Consider the following 21,742-nt stretch of genomic DNA (forward strand, 5'->3'; position numbering starts at 1 on the left):
TCCCATATTAATAAAGGGACTAAGCCGAAAAGAAAATGAATGAATAAATCATTTATTTGTGAGCCATGCAGTTTAAAGTAGTGCTATTTTGGTACGCTTTTGGCACATTTGTCATTTTACATTTCTCATAAACAGTTCCACCAGTATGATGCAGCATATTTGAATCATTCTGGCTAGATGTTTGAAAAATGAGCCCATTTAGTCACATTATTGAAATTTTAAGATCTCCAATCTTTAGAGACCTTCAAAATCGAAAACCAGCGCACGATTCAATGATTTCAAAGGTTCATAAACTTGTATCTGACTCAAAATGAGAAGTTTCTGTCATAGGGGAGAGATGGCCCTGGTCTCTGGCCTTTCCCTCCCGCTGACGGCCCATAATTCACAGGATGGCAGCTGTCATGAGTCGCGTCTCTCTCTGCCTGTCCTCGCTGGGGGATTGAGCTCTGCGCATCCATATGGAAATGCAGCTGCTGCTCTCCTCTCGTTTGTCATCTGATCAATGCATCGTCTGTCCAGGAACGCGAGACTATTTATCACCTCCCTAACAATGACTCTCAGCGCTCTTTTGGCGTTCACTCATTCCTTCGATTTTAACGGCCCAAATGGTGGTCGATCTGTCCATCATTACACATGGTCCAGATTAATGTAGAGAGTTGTTGAATCATTGTTTGACAGCATATGCTGTAACACAGAGTGGTGCTGCTTCATTCCCTGTCAGTTTCACTTCTTTTGCTGCTTCTCTCGAGACGCTTGATGAAATAGATGGACCCTTCAGAGCCTTGATGCTCAATTGGTGGCAGGCATTGCAGAGATGTTCATTAATGTAACACCATCTGTTTACTAAAGACAAATTCATCAAAATGCACAGTTTTGCCTTTCTTGAAACTCTTTTTCGGGAGCTTTCTTTAAATGTGATTGAAAGAGGGATTTTTTTTGGGTTTTTGGAAATGTCAACAAGTAGTGCTCAGCATCATTGAGTACACTCCGTTTTGAAAATGTATGTCTTTATTAATTTCTCAGTGAATAAAGGCAATGCATTTGGTGCATTTAAACAAAACAGATTTATTAAACAGATATAATTATTACAATAATATTTTAGTCACCAAACATATTAAGAAATTGAAAGATAATACAATAAAATTCAAGCAAAAAATGCAAAAATAAATTACAACCTACAAAATTTCAGCTAAACTTTTAGATTTTTATGCTTCTCTTGATTTTTCCTCTTTTGTAAATTTGTATTTAATATTTTTCTATAATATAAATTTGGCTGTACTAGCTTTGGACCAATATCGAAAGTTATTTTGTTAGATAAGGTCCAGGTTTGAGGTTTGGCTTGAGTACTGACTAATCTAATGTATATGCACAAATATAGTACTATATAAAAAATATGAGTTTAAAAGATGGATTTGGGAGTGGTGTACTCATATTTGTTGAGCACTGTACATTTAGTGAACTTAATTTTGAGTGAAAATTATTTATATATATATATATATATATATATATATATATATATATATATATATATATATATATATATATATATATATATGCTTTTAAATTTAAAAAATTAAAAAAAAAAATTTAGATTTTTTTGTTCATCTTTTAAATATTTATTCAAAGTTATAGTTTGTTTACAGTGAACAAGTGCTGCTGTTCAAATGTTAATACATTTGCTTATGTTAACCAAGGCTGCATTAGGTTTATATATTAGGTCATAACTAACATTTACTATACAATAAAATAAAATGCTTAAACTATACACATAAGACAGATTATACAAGTATTTTATAAAGCAATTCTATACAAATGTTGCCAAACCTTGCCATGAAAAAAGTTTTTTTTTTTCCACCAAAATAGCGAAACCCTTCTGTTTTTTTTTTTTTTTTTTTTTTTTTGTAGGCTTGTAATTTACAGTACTGTAAAATACTGAAATGTCTCTGTCAAGGTTTTTAAAAAGTATGTTTGACTTACCAAAGTCACATAAGTGGCTATGTCACATCTATAACAAAGAGTTTTCCTCATGAAAGCAAAAATGTAAAATAAAATAAAATCTATCCTTTTAGTTCTATAGCGAGCCAACTCTTATCCTTTTGATTAGCGTTGTTTTGCAGTTGTGCAGTTTAATTCACAGTGTTTCACGAATTTTTTATACTGTAAACTCTTTTGGTCAAACTTTTTTGGTCACATCCATAACGAATGCTTGTTATTTGCATGCTAAAAAACATTTGCAGATTGATATTTTTTAATTCTGTGGTTAGCTGTTTTGGAAAATAGAACCAGATGTTTCAATATAATGTTAACATATACTTTCTATGGGAATGTACAATACCGGGCAAAAGTTTGGGGTCAGTAGGATTTTTAAATGTTTTAAAATAAAGCTTCTCCTTCTCAGCAAGGCTGCATTTATTTTATAAAAAAATACAGAACAACTTGTAAAATTGTGAAGCGGTATTGCACTATACAATAACTGTTCAAAAGTAGCCTATAATTTAATTTTCAGCTTCATTACTTTAGTCTTCAGAAATCACTCCAATATTAAATATTTTATTGTTAATATTTTTATTGTTAACATTATTATTATTATTAATGGTAATAGTAATAAAAGCAATAGTGACTGAAGTAATCATTTCATTTGAAACTACATACAATAGGTATGCATTTAAAATAAACATTTAACAATTTTTATACATTTTATAAATGCCATTTTGATAAAAAGAATCATTTTCTTAAAAAAAACAACATGATAAAATTTAATTAAAACTGACCCTAAGTTTTTGACCGGTTGTGTATGTTTTGAGTTTTTCCTGCAAATGTCACATCATTACCATTACGCTGGAATTACTTTATGGTAAAATAAAATATGGTAAAAAAAAATGTTTATATATATATATTTAAAAGAAAGTCACGTTTTTAAAAATGATTGATACAGTTTATTCATAGTTTATTATTACTTTATAGATATGAACTTCATCTGCATTTATTTAAAATGTAAATTTTTGCAGACATTAAAGACACAAAGTTTTTGCTGTCGCTTTTGATTAATTTAATGGATTCTTCCTTGCTACATAAACACATCTTGCTGACCCAAAACCTCTTATAATTATGATGGTGTCTTGTTTTATTATAGCGTTAGTGTATTTTCCAAATGTAGTTTGCTGTTCTAAGTTCTTGTTTTATTCAAGAAACTTCATTACTGACCTCCTTTTATGGCTGTTCTCATTCTCTGGTGTTATTCGGTGCACATATACGAGCCCGTTCAAAGCGCAGGTTTGTCAGCAGAATTCAAATGGGTCTCACAAAACATGATTAGATTACAACACAAGCAGAAGCACCACTGAATGCAGAACAACCTGTACCTGAACAGACTCCATATCAGCCCAGTGCACAGACATGCAGGTGCCCCATAACCACATTTCTGATGTCAAAGACTGGCCTACATTATAGACTATTCAGCCCAAGTGCCGCCCACATAGACAGATGGGCTTTGACTAACTCATATAAAGTGACCAACAACACTTCAGTTTGTGTTAACTTCATTTTGTTCATTTATGTGAAATAGATTGTACCAAAATGCAAGGCTGGCACAGAACGTTTCCCAATTCTGGCCAATTTGTTTAAATAAGCTTAATATATTAGTTAATGTAGTTTCATGTTTTGGTTTTTGTGGGAGAAAGCGTTTTGCTAAAGACACTCGTTTTTTTTTTTATGTCTTACCCAAACCAAAGAAAAGGTCAAAACATAGGGTCATACACACTCCACTGACCGTACCAGGATTAAAAAGTTTGCCTGAGGCCACAAGAAGTCATATTGAAGTGGAGCGGGGTATTGGGAAAATAAAACTGGTTGTGTTCGACCCAAGGTCAGAAACTTTTAAACAACAGAGACTGAGCTGGAATCGATTCTACCAAGGGAGAAAAAAAAGACACTGTTTGGTTGCAAATGATCAAAAACCAATTTAACAAGATGTGTCCCTTAAACAGGATGTGAAATATTTCCTATAGTCTCAAGAAGGGCAATAGGGGCTTTTGCAGTGGAGGAACAATTCATAATAAATATTTACCCGCTTTTTGGTATATTCTAAGAACTTAGCATTATTTCAATTCTAGGAATGGATTTTGGGGGTACTAAATTTGTTCCTGCTTCAGAATAGGACTTAACCCAACACAATAGGAATTACAGTGCAAATGCCATAAAGATGTGTCTAGAAAATTATTCATGACATAATTTTAATGGCCTTGTGACGATCATGTTAATGACAGATTTATGACTATTGGTAATTTTAAGTTGTTATTTTGTATTAATTTATGTCTAGTTGTCCTAGCAAAGACATTTCAAACTATTTTATATTTGCGTTTAAAATGACATAACTGAGCGAATGACACCTAATGACAGTTGTCATAAGCGTGCATAAATTCTCCTTTATATTCATTACAGGTGTCATGTCATGTCACATGAACAGTCCTTCAAGTTTTTCTTTAGACACCCTTAAAAACTTAAGTGTGTAAAATAAATTGTTCTGTTAAATTATGTCATAGTCATTTGATAATTAGTCAATCTAAATCATTGAAAGCAGTTAGAACTTCTGTTTATAATAAACACTATGGGGATTTAAAGGGTTTTTTTGTTGGTGTTTTATAGTTTGCTCATGTAAGTGTCCTCTGACTTTCAAGAAAGACTTGCTTCTGATCACACAACCATGCTTCTCTTACAAGATGCGTTTGACAATCACAGCTTTGCTCAATCCTTTTTGTGATCTCTGAAAATAAACCAAAGAATAGTGTAAACAAGCTAGTTTGGAACAGAGTGAATAGAAAATAATGTATTTATTTGTTTAAATGATATCGTATTTGATAAATAAACTTTTTTTAAAGATGCATGCTGGATTAAAGTACTGCATGTAATTGAAGTATTCCAATTGTCACACAGGAGAAAAGGAAAGCTGATGGTGATGACGACGATAATGATGATGACGAGGATGAAGAGGAGGTGGTAGCATATCTGTCAGGTGCTGATGAAGAATTTGACCCCAGCACTCTTCCTGACCCGGACAAAGTGCACAACTCCGAGTCCTCTGAGGAAGATGGGTAAGAGTGAAGCTTTTCAAATGCTGTACATTATTTTCATCTCTCAAACATCTGAAATCCAGCTTTACTTTTCAAGAAGCGTAAAAATGGCAAAGGATGTGGCCTAACACATATTGATCATCTGAAATGTGAATTTTCTAATTGTGCGCCGTCTTCTAATTGAATGCCTATTTCTGAGCGCTGAACCAAATATCATATTTTCTGCTCATTGTGCTGCGGAGGTATGCAGCGCTTTGTACTAGTGGAAAAAAACCATTATGGCGGTAAATCAAGCCAATCAGTCCGACACCACATCACGAGCTCGTAATTATTTCGAAATGAGGAATTGATTCTTCTGATACTTAATTACCGCCTCGGCTTTCACAGCTCTCTCCGCTTGTATTGAGTTTGTAGCGTTCGATTAGGCTCAGGCGTGCTGATCCGGTGCTCTTTCTGTACAGAATTGCCTCTCGCAGGAGGAATCCCTCTATGATTCATGGTGATTTATTTTCCCCCATGGTAGCGTTAAGTGCAGATCCTTTAGCTGGCTGTAGATAATCCATAAAATGCATAATTACGGCAAGATTTAGAAGTGAGAGGATGGACCATACGTTTTGTGTGTTTTTTTCCTTTTCTTTCTTTTGACTCTGCTCTTGTAAAACCCAATCACGTCCACTGTTCTCCTACTTTTCTGTCTGTCAGCCTGCAGTTTTATGACTCTGTTTTTCCGTCATTCATTCATGTCGGCACATTAGGACAGTCGTCGACACAAACACTTGCAGTGTAGTGGTGCAGGTGATTCAGCACAGACAGCAGCAGCTCCTCTGATTAATGACTTGGTGTGGGTGTTTACTGCATGGCTACACTTACTGAATGCAGGAGAGGCTCCGCTGCTGAAAATCTGATAAATCTCTCTCCTTCTTCCTCTTCCTTTGGCTTGCTCGTTCACTTTCTCTTCCGTCATATTGAAGGCTGCTGTTCGGGATCGGAGCCAGGGGCGTCTCTAACCCTGAGCTCTTCCCTGTTGCGGTTTCTGTCCTCCTGCTTTACTGTTGTGACAGACCACCCCCCTCCTTCATAAATCTAATGGGATCTTTTTGGCCCTGTCTCACTTTTGCCACCACCAGCGCTTTCTGTTCAGAATAGCAAGATGTTGTACATATTTTTAGGAACATTTCTTAAAGGAAGGAGTGCTGTTAAGATGAAATGAATGAGTGGTTTAATTTTGAAGGCAATATAGTGTAGTGCAGCACTGTATTCACTTGCGCATGAGCAGCTCATGATCCAGTGTTTTCAATCATAAATATAAATACTATAATTATGCAGAATATTAGTATACACTATTTTTAGGGGTGTAATGGAATCACTACCCATGGTTCGGAACACACATGGCCCGCGGATTAATAATTTTTTTTCACTGGTAGATTAATCCAAAGTTTGTAACGATCGCAGAGAGATCACCTCTCACATCATTCAAAATACATGTATGAAAGTATTTAGGCTTTCCTGTAAAATATAATAATGACAGAATAAGTTGTGGTAGGTTATTCGGGATGTGGTGGGTTTCCTAGGTTAAATTGGGTTTTCTGTCACTGCTTGTTTACCCTGCATTAATGCGTTCAGTGTATGCTGCACAATTAATCATTAAAAGATCGGGATCTCAACACCCACGCAACATAAATTATAAATGATTGTGATTTGCAATGTTTATTAATCCTTCAAATCGCAGCATTCAAATCTGTTTGAAAAACACTAAAATCAAGAAAGAAATTGAGTCTTTAGTCTTTTGAGTTAGTTATGAAGTTACAAACAGTCAAATAACACAGAAGTACTGGGGTAACAGTTTATATTTTAGATTAAAAAAAAAAGATGTTTATTAAAAAGACTGAAATCACCTTCAAATATATTTAACATCACTCAAAAATGTTGTCATGTCAAAAGTTGTAGGTAGCAATTACATTGTTTAACAAAAAGGTGATGACAACCAGCCTTCAAAAATATGCCACTGAATAATTCTTATGAAATTTTAATTCTTACAAATTATGCTAGATTTATACATTTAGTGTTATCAGAAACAGTAGTAGTAATAGTACATTTTTCACAGTATTGAATTTTTTACAATTTATTTTTATTCAGCTGATTATTTCTTCATTTTGTTTTTAATAAAATTATAGGTTCTAAGTTCTATTTGTTAAAACCAAAAAGAGTCTTGCAGTACTATTTTTGTAATAAATAGAAAGCAAATCACATTTGTCTCCTCCCCTTTTTGGCTGATATAAAAAAAAAAATGGTCCGATCAGTGACTAAAAAAACATAATGTGATCCAAACCGTGAGATTTGTGATCCGTTACACCGCTAACTATTTTTGTAGTTTTTTTATTTATAGTATAGTCTTTGCTTTCAATTATTAATGATAATTGCATTTTTTATGTAGTTATTATATATTTATATAAAATCAATTGTTTAAAAATTGTGTAGCCAAACAACAAGCACAGATAAATAAATAAATCACAGTCACAGTTTTTATTACCTGTTTTTATTTTATTATGTTTTTTTAAGTGATGGTGATAAAATATTTATTTTCGTAAAAGGGAAAAATAAGATGACATATTTTGGTGTTAATTTTAGTTCTTTTATTGTTTTTTTTTTCTTAATTGATAGTTTTATTCTGAAATAAAATTGCCTTGGTCTTTTAAAATATATCATGTATTAATATATATAATTATCTATTTCTAGTTTAAGTAATTATAGTTATTATTGTGTAGAGAACAAGCTGAATTTGTATACAGATTTATATAAAGCACATTCACACACTTATTTTACATCACAGTCATTTATTTTTTTTACCTAAAATAAGCAGCTCTATCACCAAAAGATGAGTTAAAAAGTGTTTATATATACAGTAATAGGAAACAAAACATACAAAAACTGCTAAACCATCCTATTATTTTTACAAGCCTTTGTTTCTGTAGAGCAAGAATGTTGGTAAGTTTTGGTTGACATTGACTTCCTAAAATTTAATGAGTAAATGAAGATAGCATTTTTTTATTTTATGAGAGAATTATCCATTCAATGTTCATATTTTACCAGTGTCTTTATTTATTTATTTATTTATTTTGCACGAGTCCATTTTAAAGACCCGACTCGAGTCACTGAGCTAATTAGACATTTCCGGTGATTTGAAACTCTGTACGACCACAAGCCCTTAACAGCTTAATGGTGTGAGCTAGATGCAGCCCTGACGGTTATAGACCAGAAGATAGATTTTCTCACCTCCAGGTGGTCTGAGCACCATCTCTGGACAGGTCTTTAATGAGATTAGTTGTCCTGGATGTACATGAGTGCGCCAATCATGTCTTAACTCATTTCATTAAGTTTGGACCATTTAAGTCCTTCTAACTTAATTAAATGCGGTGCTGAATCTGACATCCTTTCTGGTTTCCTCATGGTTACATTATGTAAAAAAGCTTTGCAGGAGCCACATTGGATGAGATCTCTAACAAATAACTTGGCCACGAGATACATTAGGGCTCACGATACTGGGAAAAAGGACTTTGTGAAATTTTGTTTTGCTGTGATATATTTTGCCATATGAATACAATTACACAAGATAATTTGAATATCTCTACTTGAAAATAAATCATTAATTTAGACCAACTGGGATAAAGTATTGTTCTATGCTGTGCATCTGCATAAATTTTAACAAATTACAAGCAAAAATAAATAAATAAATAGTGATTTATAATTTTCTGGTGAGTCCACCAGTATCTAAGTACAGAAATTGAACAATTGAATGTAAAATAACATGGTGATCATTATATAATTAAATAAAAATATTGATATTTAATAAATAGTTTAATCCTGTGATGTGGTTATTAAGGATGTACACATTGTGATATCGATGCTCAAATGATATATTGTACAGTTCTAATATACACAGAGTATGTACATAATAGTCTCAGTCAGCCAACATACAGTGACGAACAAAATTAGAGGACAACATATGAACAATTGGCACTGACCAGAAATATCCAGAAATTATGAAACTTGGCATTCACTATTTTAAGGATTTTTAGTTGTGGCTATATCATGCATTTAGAACAGTGTTTAAATAAAATAACCACAATGCAAAAAGAAAGATGACAACAAAAAAATCTGTGGTTAAAGCAAGCAAACTTAGTAGATCAGCCAAAGATGAGAATTGTGTTATTAATTACTCGATCTCATGCGTTCCGTTGCGCTGAGACTTTCTTTCTTCCTCAGAACACAAATTAAGATATCATAGATTAAATCCAAGAGCTCTCTGACCTTCCACAGACAATGGCCACAAGACATTCAAAGTCCAGAAAAAGAACCAAAAATATTGGTCACATTCCATGTGACTTCTATGCACCAACTGTAATCATACAAAGCTCCAAAAACACTTTTGTGTACCTAAAATATACAGTAAATATGACTGTGTTTGTCTTTAGCCCCTTTCACACAGTGATAACAGTAGATATACGGAAAATTTCCAGAACAACTTTACAGGTATATTCAAAGAAGTGCTGTTCACACAGGCGAGGACGTTATGGAACTTTTCCGAAAAAGACCATTCACACATCCATTGCAGAATACCAGTAAATTTTGACATCATTAAGCAAAAATCTGCTTTAAATGGCTGCACTTGTATTTATAAACATTTGACTACATTACAAACTCTGTGGATGGAAAAGTATTGTGAACAACTTCGATTAAAACATATAGAGGAACACTTTCACGTGTAGAGATGTACATTATATGTGCACCGGCTTCAGAGCACATGCGTCAAGCAACTGAAGGAAGCAGAGCTTGAAGAAAGCCAAACAATGGCTTATCATAAGCATTTTATCGCTAATTTTTTACACCATTTAAGGCAGTGGTTCTCAAACTGTGGTACGCGGGCTTCCTCCTAGTGGTACGCGGAGGAACCGCTGAACAATGAAAGAAACAATTAACACTTTTAATCCTTTAATGCGTAATATAACATCGATGTGATCAGCATTGGCTGTTTTGTGAAGCGTACGATCACAACGCTGTGCTTAGAATGTTTATTTTAGTGCATTGTGTCATAAGCTGTTATAAATCATTTCCCGAAGTTTAAGAATTGATTCTGAAGCGTGATTTGACTGACATGAAAAATGGCCAATCACAGTCGACCTTGTCTAGTTGCGTAAAACGTAAGGGCGGGACAAATGCTTTCTGTGTTGCAGAGACAGAAAAAACAACTTAAAAACAAATGTTTTGTTGGATTAATGCTTCTCGGATGTTTTCACTATAGAGATGTCTAGCAGAGTAATTAAACCGCGGACATATTTCCTGCCTTTTTGATGATCTACAAACACGTTTCGCTCTCCGACAGCCAGTCTCTCGCCTCTGACCTGTCACTCCTCTAAACACAGTCTGAATGGCGGCGCGGGAATGGAGGTATTGCGCAATAACTCATTTCTGCAAATGTGGCGAGTGCTCTATTTTAACATGAGAGCGCATTCATGTACGCAAATCGCAAAAACAGATATGTGAGCTTTTAAATAGGCTTTTTTTTTCAAATTAACTGCAAGTCCTCTCAGGATCGCCCGTGTGCTCAGATTGAATACAATCGCGATCTTTCCACTATTAAAGTAGACATTATTTATCTTTGCTCCTTGACTAAATTTAGTCAAAAGTATTCAAAGTTATTAAGTATTTAGAAATAGATTGATACATGATCGATGACAATGCTAATGGTCTTCTTATGTGTTGTGAAGTGAAACTTACTTTTAGCAAAGGTGGAATTTTTTTTTTTTTTTTTCTTTACGACAAAAGAATTATGCTGGAAATGTTTCTGGATGAGGTATTTGTGTGATTTACACATTTAGCTGTATTCTGATCTGTCTTAAAGCATTACAGGTCAAAGCAATCCGTTGTTACTTATTGTTTATTTATCAAAATTAACAATAAGGCTCTTAAAGCACTGCTTTGATAAATGTAGTGTTGTCATATTTCAAATACCTCAAGTAAAATGAAGTCATTTGTTTTATTAATTTTTTTTACTGACAGTGTACTTGTATTTTTTTAAAAGTTTCTATTTTAGATTAGGTTAAATGTAAAATAAAATCTACATGTGATGTACAGCTTTTTAAGAAACAAATTTGCCATATTGTAAAGAAAAATAGTGTAAAATATGTAAATAAAAGGCTAAATTAAATATTTTTACCATATACTTCAATTAAACCTTTCAAAGCTTGTAAATATCGTTTAAAAAATGGGCAAAAAGTGTCTCCATGGCCTTAAAGATTATTTGGTAGTTTTACCAGTGCTATTGAAAAAGATTAATTGTCATGAAAGGAAAAATCGACCATACTTTCTTTGTTAGTGCAATTTCCTATACATGTAGCTTTGGGATTTAAGCAATTAAACCATTCAATCAGGTTTCCACGTAAAAAAGTGATTTCATAATGAAAATCAGATTTTTTTTTTCAAAAGTAACCAACTAGTACTTTTTAAAAGAGTACTTTGTACTTTTACCTAATATTAATATTATTTACTAAAATTTGTGTTATTTTAGCAGTGTAATAGTATTTTTACTTGAGTACAAAAAAGATTTCACAAGCATTTACTGCAGGTTTATTATATTATTAATATATGATTAATAAATATTATTTTTTATGTTTTTTATTTGTATATATTCCTATGCAATGTTTTATGGGTTGCTGAGAATACTTTTCAGGTCTTCAATACATGTCAGTCTTGAAAAAAAATATAGGTGCTGGAATTGATTTTCATTAGGCTGTGCCTGTATGAACCCTGTCATATGTACATTTAACATATATTTCAAGATTTGTCTGAAAGTGTAGGAATGTGACATATAGCCTATATTTATAAGGTAAAAGCAACATCTCCAGCTTTTGATGAATAGGCTACAATGAATGCTTTAGATTTAAGTACAGCAGTTTTCTTTTTACTTTTTAAGAACAACGCCATTTTTAATGAACTTTTAAAAGCACATTTTAACAAAAACTTTTTTTTTTAATCTGCAAGCACAGTTAATGTTCAGACTATTTCAAATGTTTAAAGTGACTGATAATAATACATATTCTTAATAATAGGAATTAATCTGCATCATTTTTAAACTGTGCACACCTGTAGCTGCTTAATTAGGCCTATGACGCTATTTTTTTAATACTGGTTAAAAAATAGCGTCGTAAGGTGGTACTTGGAGAGACAATTTTTTCTAAGGTGGTACTTGGTGAAAAAAGTTTGAGAACCACTGATTTAAGGCATTAAGAAGGAACATAGAAACATTATCTGACTAACATCTAGCAGCTATTACCGGTAATGTTACAACTTCTCTTTCCTGAAAATTGGCAGAACAAATTTACCAGTATTTTCAAAAATGGCCTGTTCACACATAAAGACCTTTCCGGAAAATTGCTGGTAAATTTCTGCATCCAGATCAGGGTGTGCATATACCCGTTGTAAACATACACCCTGACCTACAGTTTTTTTGTGATAGTTGCTTCAGAATACATGAAATATACTTTTAAAAAGTGCTTCTTTACTCCTTTTAAGTCTCAAAGTTTGCAATGAAATTGTAGATTGAGCTCTAGTTTATCTTCACTAGCTACGTTTCCATCCAAAGATGTGAATTAAACATATGCACAAAACTGGAATATAGCATACAGCATTTGTGAATAAAGCACCCATTGAGTCAAAGAGAACATAATTGTCGCATCCTGTCACATGCCATAAACTGGTGTGTAATATCAAAAAAAAAAGGATTTTGTTGCTGTAGGAGAAGCCACTGCATGCCTTTTTTCTTACATAGGTTGCATTTTACACTGCAGTTCTTGATGGTTGATTCCGATTTTGTGACTATCTGATTTTATTTATTTCTTTTTTTTTTGATGACCTGCTTACATAATTTTTAAAAAATTACTTGTATCCGATTGTCTGCATTTAACCAAAGGAACAGCCTCCTGCTCTCCCTCGGGAAGCCATTACGGAAGTAACTAAAACTGCAATTCATCGACTTGCATTTAGAGGGCAGGAAGCAGGAGATCCAAATGATTTCTGACCGAAATGGTAAATTGGCCAAATTTACAGCTGATAAAAACATGTTTACAGCCTGGTACAAAAGATGGTTTTAGTTTATATAGCTAATATTACCCTTCATGACAACTGTTAGGGGGTGAATTTTTTTATAACTCATCCGTTTTGTTAAGTCTGCATGATTAGGGGCGTGGCCACGCGAGTGACAGCTAGGTCTCACTGGTCGCTGTCTCGTCACCTCAGCTGATTCCGGCTGATTAGCTGCTGAACACGGCATTTACATAGTATTTTTGTTTTGTTTTTGTGGCTTTACACAGTCCATTGCCTTATGAAATTATTTCCTACAATTATCAGATACTATGGCATGCTGTGTTTACTTAATTTTGCTCACAAACCGTTTAAGTTGCCTCCATTTTCCAATTATATACTTTTATACCATCTCTATAAATGTATTTGTTTTATTTAAAACAATTTATCATTTATAAATTTCTTTAGACCTGTAATGCACTCCAGAATCTGACAGATTGATTAGCTGTAGGCTCTAGAACAGTCATCTGAAATGTTGTCATACAGTGTTACGCCAAGATTTCATTAATAGCCTTGCATTTACTCATTCATTCATTCATTCATTTTCTTGTCAGCTTAGTCCCTTCATTTTTTCGAGGTCGCCACAGCGGAACGAACCGCCAACTTATTTAGCAAGTTTTTACGCAGCGGATGCCCTTCCAGCCTCAACCCATCTCTGGGAAACCTTGCATTTACTAACATTACTAACATTTTCTGCATTTTCCACCTGCAGAAAGGCATCATAAGATCAATGCTTCGTGGCTCAATGTATTATAACAGTGTTTTCAAAAGTCTAAACACTTTATTGATGTAGTGTACAACCAAGCACATGTGGTCAAAACACAAACGAGTTGCAGATAATGAAGAATTAAGTATTTCTCTTTAAGAAAAGCCTGTCGAAGCAAAATTCTATCAGGTGTCTGTAGCTTTGCTCATACTTCGACTCTTGGCCCTTGTTCAGTGCGATGACAAGCAAACAAAATGGCGATGGTTGGCCATGCTTACGTGAAGCTTCTTTTGCGGTATTAAGAAACCTATGAGTGACGTCATGGATACTACATCCATATCTTTTACAGTCTATAGCATTTACAAGGCAAAAGCTGAAATGAGCAGGAAAAAAAGACTGAAAGCTAATTATAAAGGAGCGAACTTTTCTCTGTTCCTGTATTTAATCTTTTCTTAGGATTTCAGTTTTTTATTTTCATTTTGACAAGTTGTTTTGCTATAGTTTATGACAGAAAAGTTCTCATTTTTCCATATTTCTCTATTTGAGGCTTTTTTAAACCAGTGGGGATTTTATTATCATATCCATATCGTGATTTATGCACGTTTTGTATGCAAGAGTTTAATATTAGTTTATATTGTTTACTTGGCGGATGTTGTGCTCATGTTCTCTCGTTAACATGCTTAAATACTTGTGCTACATGACAATATAAAAGCTTTTTTAAAAGTCATCGTGTAAAATATCGAAGGTTTGGGATTCTGCTGAAGTCTGTTCCATAAAGAATGCATCAGAGTTGACGTTATTTGCTATGGTTTTTAATGATCCGTGACTCGCATTGACAGTAGGCATGGGCCGGTACAAGATTCTAACGGTATGATAAGCTTGGAAAAAAATATCACAATATCACGGTATTGTGATTACTGCTCTAAAATATATTCTCTTTAAAAGTCTAAGTAAAAAACTAAAACTTTGTTCCCCTTTGAAAACGATATATTTTATTTTTTGAAAGATTTTAAATGTTTTGAAACAGTAAATATGTCAGGCTAAATAATGAAAAATGAATAATTGAATTCTGCTTTCTTCATTAGTTTTAAAAACAGATTTCTTCACAATTTAAAACAGCATCTTCAGATATTCTTTCTGCTTTTATTGTTGTTCTAAAAATATATAAATAAAATATATTACAGAAAATTTGGATGGTTTTAAAACCTTGACTTTTTCAAACCGCGGTAAACCTTAAAAAACGGTAATCATCCAATGCCTGATTGACAGGTGAAAATCTGATCTACCTATTACTACCTGATCTATCTATTACACTGCAGAGTGCAGACAGGAGGAAACAGATCCGATTCATAACGGATACATTTTCACATATGAACAAGTACAATACACATACATGGGCCATATTTGATCTGTGCCACATTGGAGAAAAAATTTGGAATTGGGTCACTTGAACTATGCGGTGTAAATGCAGCCATAGTAAACTACCTGCATCTTTGTCTTTGAAGATGACGAAATGCAAGGAACATGTGGTGGCTTTAGGAGGCAAGAGACCTTGCTTTAAAAGTGCAGCCCCTCGAGATGGTTCTGGAAGGTAATAATACTGAACCACTTTGATGGCAAACCTTGATTAAGGGATTTTAAAATGACCAAAACAACATTTCAGATGTTTTACAATGTGTTTGATCTGCTGGTTTGTCTGTTAAAGCTGTCCCATTGTGCCCATTTTTGTTATCACAACAATGACTTTTTGATGTGCATGATGGAACTGCATTGTCACCTTACAAAAAGAAGGTCAGTGGTTCAAGTCCTGGCTGGGTCAGTTGGCATTTCTGTGTGGAGTTTGCATATTCTTGCCGTGTTGGCGTGGGTTTCCTCTGGGTGCGCTGGTTTCCCCCACAGTACAAAGATATACGCTATAGGTGATTTGAATAAACTAATTTGGCATTAGTGTATGAGTGTGTATGAGAATGCGAGAGTGTATGAGTGTTTCCCAGTACTGGGTTGCAACTGAAAGGACATCCGCTGTGTAAAACATATGCTGGATAAATTGGCGGTTCATTCCCCTGTGGTGACCCCTTATAAATAAAGGGACTAAGCCAGGGGTCGGAAACCCAAAATGTTGAAAGAGCCATATTGGACCAAAAAAACAAAAATCAAATATGTTTGGAGCCGCAAAAAATGTAAAGCCTTATATAAGCCTTATAATGAAGGAAACACATGCTGTATGTATCTATAGTAGCTATATTAGCCTATAAAAATGACTAAGTTGGCTACAAATACATAATGAGCCTTCATGATTAAATAGCCACTGAAATCAGGTGGTTGGTGTTTATTTCGTTGTCATTTAAACACTTCAGCACAGCCTCTGGTCTTTCAGTGATATTAATTTGATCATTTCTTCTTTCGGCCCATCAGAGTTCATGCATAAAAGCGCATTGAATATCGGTCACATTACAGGCAATTGAGTATGCTGGCACTGAATTAATGTCCTTGGTTTGCTGATCAGTGATGTTACCTGCCATTTTAATAGCCCTTTCCTTCACTGTCTTAGCGGAGAGAGGTATATCTTTAATTTTTTGTATTATCTTGGTTTTGTTTTTGAAGTCTGCAAATAGGTGTTCTATTATGTTGATGAATGACTCCTTTATGTAGTCACCATCTGTGAACTGTTTTCAATGCTTTATTATCTCCCGGTTTGTTTACAACAGCCACCTGCCCGGCATCCCGCCCTGCTGATAGAAACCTGTGTTGCAGGCTATGACGCAAATCTTCGTTGACAGAAATGTTGAAATTAAATATTAATTCTACACACTTTTACAGCATTTGAAAACGTTAAAAATGTTTGTCCTCCAATAGAAATCATATTAAAAAAATATATATACTAACCTTCCCCATCTTTTTGAACATTTTTGAAAAAACTTCAGGGAGCCGCAAGGGCATCGCTAAATAGCCGCATGTGGCATGTGTTGCTGACCCCTGGATTAAGCCAAAGGAAAATGAATGAATGAATGTAGTTGTGCACATTTTTTCTTATTGGATAAAAAGGTCTATATTTATGCACATATTGACTTTTTTATGCAATATTCCAAAATTTGCATACAAGAGGTGAATGGAAACATTGCCAGTGTATTATGCATGGCCTCTTATGAGCTATAACAAAAGGTTTGAGAAACCTTATGACTTCCTCATCTAAACATACTTTAAACAGTCTTGCACTCAGGATTTTTCACTGAAAGAGTGTAAAGGAAAACCTGCCACTTTCCATAATTGAACACCTCGAAATAAGCGTACTATTGATTCTGTAAAACTCCAGAAACCGTGAAAGTCCAGTAACATTTCCTTTACACGCAGCCGATTTTTGGCTCCTGCTATAAATGTGACTGGACCAGACCGGAGCACTGCTTTTCACACCTCAGAGTCTCTTGACAGGACTTTAATGGTATTAGTTGCCCTGGATGTGCATGAGCGCACTATTCTAGCCTTAACTCTTTTAATTAAGTTAGGAATTGTCTGCATTAACTATCAAGGTCACCCTCACAGGCGGATCCATCGAAAAGCCCCATTCACCTCAGCTGCACACAGATATCCTTAAAATGCAGTGCATGTTGGCGATAGGAATTGTTAAGGCCTCCTGGTATCTCAGTTGATTGCTTCTGCAAACGCTTTGGCGCATCAGAGGTCCTGCGGGAAATGTTTAATGCCTTGTTTTGCAAATGCAGGTTCTTCAAAGAAGTTTCAAGGAAAGTCCTTCTTTGCTCAGCACATGTTCGTGCTATACATGGTCTCAGATCGACAGCTGGAAACTGCTGTTTCATTAAAAGATCAAGCTACAGTAGCACATCACAAGACATCTTGTGTTTACAGACAGTATGAGGGACACTGAATTAATGAAGTTGTCCTCTAGGCAAAGGCAATAAGTGTATTTAAAATAAATGTGCCTAATTATTTTTCAAGGTGTCTCCTATCAAAGGAATACAAAAAAGCACTTCACGCAATTATTTAAAACTTTTTCAAAGAGTCAACATTAGCAGCCGGTTAAACTGAACGCTCTTTTCTGTTCTTCATTTCTGTTGAATTCAGAAGTGCAGTGTGCTACATTTTCTATGTTGCTAGGCAACCCCTGTATCAACAAACTTGGTGCTGTAGAGCATGATGTCGGGAGCTTTTTCTGCACAGAGTTGACTTTTTTTCAACTGCAGGTGCACAAAGCACTCCAACAGAAAGGCAAGGCATAGCAGGCAGTTAAAACACAAGAGCATTAAACAGTGTGCAAAACACTTGCTGCCTATAGAAAATGGGAAAAAAGTTGTCTCTAACTGTTTCATATCTTGCACGTTATTCATAGTTTGATAGTAATAGTTTAATAACTCATTTCTAATAACTGATTTATTTTATCTTTGCCATGATAACAGTGAATAATATTTTACTACATACTTTTAAAGACACTTCTATTTTTAAGCATTAATATTCCAAAACATTTTAATTTGATTTTATATTTGATATTTATTCATTGGGATAAACCCCTTGATGTACAATAATGTTCCCAAGTCCAAGTCGCCAAGAAATCAAAACTAACCATATAATTTTGTTAGCTCACTCTGATAGTTTTGTGGTGAACAATTCATCTGTGCATGTCATTAAGAAAAAAATAGTTTGCCCGACTAATCTTAAATTGAAATCTGAAAATGCACTGCTTCAACAGTCAGTTTGTCACAAACAGAAATGGTGAGGAGGTGTCTGTTAGTTTGTAATGTCATGGTTGTGAAATTTAGAGAGCAGTGAATTGGAGAGTACAACAAATATTTTTTACAATTCTATTTACTGAAATATTAAAAGAAAACAATGGTGTTATCAAGACTTTCAGAAAAATGGGGAAAAAATAGTGTAAGGCTGATGGCGGCAGCCAGAGGGGAGAATAACGTCATATTTACTCTCAGCCCTATAGACGCTGCATTAGAAACACCTAACATAAGCGGTAATTTGTTTTTTCTTATTTGAAGCAAAGATGCCATAATTCAGTCATAAATGCATATAAATGTGCAAACGTTTAAAAAAATCTAAATATTAAACCTGTTAAGGATTAAAGAATATAATGACCATTAAACACATCATAACAGTCTTGTGAAAAGCGTCCATAGAAAAGGTGCCTCTCACTGTTTCAGGTCTTGCACATTATTGATGATTAGAGTTCTACCTATATTTGTTCAGCATTAATAATAATCTTCATAGAATTTTTAATTTTCACCATTTGGTTGCACTGCTTACTCTAAAGATCTTACATAATATATCTATATATTTTTTTTCTACATAGTTAAACATGTAATTGTTAAAAAAAATTAGTACAAAATGATTAAGTTACACATCAACATAATAATGTGATTTCTGATGTTGTGACATTGAAGACTGGAGCAATGGTACTGAAAAAAATTCTGTATTTCATGACATGTTGACAATTTAATTGCTTTTTAAAAGGATAATTCACCAAAAATATAATATAATGCAAATCTTTTTTAAAGTGGCCTTTTATTACTTTTATTACATTAAAATAATATTCTTAATCAAAAATACGCTCCCGGGTGAGTTTGTAAAATGGGAGTTAGAGGGATTAAAGCTCATGCAAAATGGAAAACTCAGTCATGGTTTACTCTTTCACCTTCACTTGTTGCAAACATGATGATTTTATTTCTTGTTAAACACGAAAGAAGATATTTTGAAAAATGTTGGAAACCTGTATCCACTGACTTCCATGGGTGTTTTCCCTACTATGAAAGTCAATAGTTACAGTTTTTCAGCTTTCTTCAAAATATTTACTTTAGAGTTCAGCAGAATAAAGAAACTGTTAAAAGATAAATCTGAATAAAAAAATGTTTTTGAAAGACTTGAGGGGTGAGTAAAAAGTGAGTACATTTTCACTTTTGGGTGAACTATCCCTTTAACAGCTACTGTCCCTTTGATATTTCAAAAAACATATAAAGAAAATGAATATGTATGGCAGTGGCTTCTAACAATACCTTGAGGTTTTAGGTGATGATTGGTCTGTGCGAGGAACTTTTATAGCATGATTACAACTTTATATGACAGTCTGCAGTGTGAGCCTTCCAGCGAAAATCACATGCATGGAGAGAAACTCACGCGTGAGCTGATCTTGTTTAATCATGAATCTATTTGTCTTTCCAGCGAGTCATCAGATGCTGGTGGCAAAAAGAGAAGCTTCAGCAGTGAGGATGAAGATGATGATGATGATGATGATGATGATGAAGAACAAACAACACAGAAAAGCAGAAAGAAGCCCAGGACAGAGCCCACAGTCACCGCTCTGGACACTGGCCTCTCACTGGCTGAAGACGAGGAGCTTGTGCTGCATTTACTCTCCAGTCACAGCTAGATCCCTTTCCCCACCACAGTTTATAATTATTCATCGTGCTTGTATAAGTTGAAACTTTCCTTTTACTAATAAAAGTTACTCTGATTTTGATGAGATTCTTTAAGTTCGCCTTTGTCAAATACTAGCTATATATTTTTATAATTCTCAGGAACATAATTAAAATTAAATTGTGAGCAATTCTCTCTAAGCCCAAATACAAAAACAGAAGAAGCTTTGTCAAAATAACAGCATTTGGACGGCATTTTAGCTCTATCTCTGCTATAACATTACAGCGCCTCTGGCCACGTCCCTTTGTTGTGCTGGCTGTATGCTCGTGGTGTATGCGCGTAACCTGAAGCCCTTGTGATATCACTAGCCACGATTGTATTTTTTTGTAGTCCTCAAACTTTGTTTGCTGTAGGCTTTACTAGGCTAACTCTGTAAAAGCCAATGTCTCTCTTTGCATTGAACTTTGAGCGTCTTACAGTCAGAGATGTTGTTTATGTTCACACAGCTACATTACACATCAACTAAAGTTTAAAATATGATATCGTAGTGGACCACCCCTTAAACAAGTTTGCAATCCTGCACTAATAAATAGAGGACCATAAAAGATTGCACATATTATTTGACTGTTTAACATGCGTTTGCGAACAAGTGTCTATTAAAATACACACTTTTATGTACACCTGTTTCACAAGAAAAGGATCTTGTGAACACTTACTGTGTCGATTGGTGCTCTCAATCCACCAGTGTCAGACAGCTGAATGAATATTATTTTGCATAGACTGCTTGGTACGATTGAGCCATTATAGGGTTGTTGCTAGATCAGATATGATTGCGGACAGAAGATAACGAGAATTATTAATATTATTTATTAAATTTCCCGTTAATTGTATTTATTAACATCTACCCTAACCCTAAACTCAACAGTAATGTAACCACAGTAGTTGCGCCAAGTATTATTTTATATGTTATTTATTAAATTACACCATAAATTGTATTTTTTTAAAGTCTCCCCTAAGCCCAACGTCACAGTTCTGTAAAAATATTAATTATTGTTATATAGTGTCACAAAAAGGACGCTATATTGATGCTTTATTAAGCTGTATCCCATCTAGACTACCCCATTATAGGGGTGGTCAAATGTATATTTGTGTTATCTATTATTTAAGATACAGATCATTGCAAACTATATCTCATGGTATCTAATGGTCTCACCCCAATACATCTTATTTTAACGTTCTTCAGGAGGGATCAAGCATTAATTAAAGCATTAAAGGGGGGTCAAACTCCCCCAATCCCCACTCTAATGTGTGCTGGCTATAATTTCCGTTCCTCGCTTTATTACATCTGCTCCTCAAGACAGGAATTGAATTCTCTTAGCCAGACAGGCTTAAATTACCCAAAAACTCCTGTTTTTCAGTGAACCAAAAAAGCGATGCAGCTGATGTCAATCTTGATAGG

General features: G+C 34.3%; 1 protein-coding gene across 1 annotated transcript in view; it reads left to right on the forward strand.

The window, feature by feature from the left end:
* Positions 1 to 20,386, forward strand: part of ddx10 (DEAD (Asp-Glu-Ala-Asp) box polypeptide 10) — a 51,229-nt gene extending 30,843 nt beyond the window's left edge. The window contains exons 17-18 of the mRNA XM_001922185.8: positions 4,933 to 5,090; positions 20,089 to 20,386. Of these exons, the coding sequence (XP_001922220.1) occupies positions 4,933 to 5,090; positions 20,089 to 20,296 (366 nt within the window). The 3' untranslated portion in view covers positions 20,297 to 20,386. The remainder of the gene's footprint in view (positions 1 to 4,932; positions 5,091 to 20,088) is intronic.
* The last annotated feature ends 1,356 nt before the right edge of the window (positions 20,387 to 21,742 follow it).

Source organism: Danio rerio, chromosome 21, assembly GCF_049306965.1.
Source record: "Danio rerio strain Tuebingen ecotype United States chromosome 21, GRCz12tu, whole genome shotgun sequence".
In the NCBI taxonomy this organism is placed as follows: domain Eukaryota; kingdom Metazoa; phylum Chordata; class Actinopteri; order Cypriniformes; family Danionidae; genus Danio; species Danio rerio.